Source organism: Lissotriton vulgaris, unplaced genomic scaffold, assembly GCF_964263255.1.
Source record: "Lissotriton vulgaris unplaced genomic scaffold, aLisVul1.2 SCAFFOLD_2224, whole genome shotgun sequence".
Classification (NCBI taxonomy): domain Eukaryota; kingdom Metazoa; phylum Chordata; class Amphibia; order Caudata; family Salamandridae; genus Lissotriton; species Lissotriton vulgaris.
Window position 1 is genome coordinate 203,005 of NW_028250818.1, and position 2,887 is coordinate 205,891.

General features: G+C 39.6%; 1 protein-coding gene across 1 annotated transcript; it reads left to right on the forward strand.

Annotated features, from left to right (window-relative positions):
• Window positions 1-1,685: 1,685 nt before the first annotated feature.
• On the forward strand, window positions 1,686-2,612 carry LOC147663107 (olfactory receptor 5V1-like). Its single transcript, XM_086950673.1, has one exon. It carries the CDS (start codon window positions 1,686-1,688, stop codon window positions 2,610-2,612), a length of 927 nt encoding a protein of 308 aa, XP_086806799.1.
• The last annotated feature ends 275 nt before the right edge of the window (window positions 2,613-2,887 follow it).

Here is a 2,887-nt window from a genome sequence, read left to right on the forward strand (position 1 = left end):
AGGTCAGATCCAGGTGTTAATGTCCTGCTTCTAACACGCCTTAGCGCCTGTTTTGTGATCTTATCTCTGATCTGGCTGGTCATTGAGTATGTTGCGGAGTGGTGTTGTCACGGCTTTTGGCACGGGAACGCCTACTCTGCATCTCATTAGCGATAGTTGCCAGGGTCATCTGTGGCTATGTTTTTGGCTGCTGCTAGCGCAGGTAAACTGGTGATATCGGATGTTTGCACTAGCTTGCGAATAGGGTGATAATTTAATTGCAACTTTGGCCGTGATAAAATGCCAATAACGTGGCAATAGTTGCTTGAGAATCTGCCCCAAAAAGTACATTCAATTAGCATGTGGTTGGACACAGACCCACCACCTAAGCATTGGCTTAAAAGGACAACGTACAATGTGTGTCAAAGAAAAGCATTTGAAAGATTTTATGGAAAACAGCTCAGTAGAGTTGATTGGATTGATTTGCTTTGTCGATTCACAGTGAATGAAAAATGTAAAAACTGCACAAATTTTGTGGATTGAGGCAAAATGTGAAAGACATTTCAGGCAAACAGTGCCTGAAGGGGTCAAACCTACTAGGCTAAAGGATTAAGTAGGTGACCAAAAGTGTAGCTGTTCATAAAATAAAATTGTTTGCAGTGCCAGATCTAAGATTTGCTTAGGAACAGAGATACCTATATGAACGTTCTCTGTCTTTATAAATATACATAGGGTTACAGCCATCATCTAATTTACAGCACTTTAGTAGTTGCTTAGATTGATGATATTGTTTTGATACGTTTTGAACAGGTACAGCTACATTCTTGCGAGTATATAAGTAACTAACATATACATCTGCAAATTACATCATGCATGTTAGCTATTGTCCCATGAAAATGAGTAAAGATGAATACCAAGAACAAGCTGCAAAAAGAATTGCAATTAGGATTGACTAACACCTATATTTTTTCACCAATTCAATGTTTCTTCTGATTGTGAACATTTGAAGTGTGACTGCTAAACATGTGCATCCATTCTCCCACCCAAAAAGTGAGGAGTACATTTATCACAAAACCACGCAGCGGCTTGCTGTGCTTCTCTGCGTGAAAGGGAAAGAGCAGGAATGCAACATATTTAACAAGGTACAGCACAATAATGTATGTTGCTTGCACTAGCGCTCAATGTGCAAGCGTGCCTGCGTTTTGAGTGGGATTGCTTTCATGCATGAATGGACACTTGGCTGCACAAAAACAAATCCCTGAGGCATTTCCCTCCTTCTATGCGTGCTGCAGAATGAGGAATAAAAGGGGAGAAATAATGATATTTGTCCTCATTACACCTCACCAGGGAAGGTCTACTAGTAATGGTAAATCTTGGAATGTGCCAAAATCCATGGTTGGATGTATGGGGACACCCACGCTCCACCCATAGAATGACTCCCTGGGGCACAGTAACGCAACACAGCGATATGCGCTGCACTGTGTTACTCTAGATTTATCAAGCCACTCAGGACCATGCACGGTGGCCTTGCATGGCTTGATTACTCTAACTTAGTAGTTACGTTGCCCTTCCACCGCCTTACGTGTGCAAGAGTGACACATCTCTTTAATAACTATATCCCTGGTTTTCAGTATTGACATTTGTTTTTTTCTTTAATTGCAGATATTCTTGCTCTACCAACACCAGAAAACTGCATTCCACAACCAATGGCAGCAGAAAATCAATCTTTAGCAGCTGAGTTCATCATTGTGGGTTTTTTTGATTTTCCCCATCTTCTAGTTCCACTTTTTCTAGCCTTTTTGCTGATTTACTTATTAGTACTTGTGGGGAACCTTCTTATTGTGGTGATTATCTATTCCAACACACAATTGCACACACCCATGTATTTTTTTCTTCAAAACTTAGCCTTTCTGGACATCTGTTACACAACAATAATTTTTCCAAACATGCTCGCTCACTTCTTTCTGGCAGAAACACATGTTTCTCTAAATGGATGTTTGCTGCAGGTGTTTTTTTTCTTGTCCATGGTGTCTACAGAATTACTCCTTCTAACAGTCATGGCTTATGATCGATATGTGGCCATTTGCAATCCTTTACGGTACGTGACCACCATGAATGATGCAGTTTGCATGAAGCTGGCTGCCGGATGTTGGCTATTTAGTTTTATAGACCCAATACCACACACCGTAATATTATCTAGGCTCTCATTCTGTGGGTCTCACACAATCAACCACTTCTTCTGTGATTTTCCAGCTGTAATAAAGCTTTCTTGTAGCAGCACTCATGATGTTGAGGCAGCAAACTACGTCATGGGTACTCTAGTTGGAGTTGCACCTTTTGCTTTAACTATCGCATCGTACATCAACATCATCTCAACAATCCTGAAAATCCGCTCTAGAGAAGGAAGACGCAAGGCCTTTTCCACCTGTGCCTCCCACCTCACTGTGGTTATATTATTCTACGGAGTTATCTGTTCTACGTACATGAGACCAGCATCAACAGTTTCAGTAAAACACAACAAAGTATTGTCTCTGTCATATGTTGTTGTAACTCCACTATGTAATCCCATTATATACAGCCTGAAAAACAAAGATATTAAAAACACCCTAAAGAAGATGCATAACACAAAATAACATTCAACAAAACAACAACACAGAATTTGTGTTTTTTATCTTCTAGGGCATGTATTGCAGGTATACATTTTATGCATTATCAAATATTTTTTCCATAATTTGATACCACGTACCCTTGACATTTCTGGTGATATATTCTTGTGATGTAAACTCCTCATGTTCAATGTGCCAAAATTAAATTTTGAGTGAGATAAGACCATGAAAGTGTTGACTTCACAACAGTAATTTCCAGTACAGTGTTAATTTGTTTTTTAGTAATATCAATGCTTCATTAT

Coding starts and splice junctions, on each gene's coding strand:
- LOC147663107 (XM_086950673.1), top strand. CDS start 1,686: ATGGCAGCAGAAAATCAATCTTTAGCAGCTGAGTTCATCATTGTGGGT.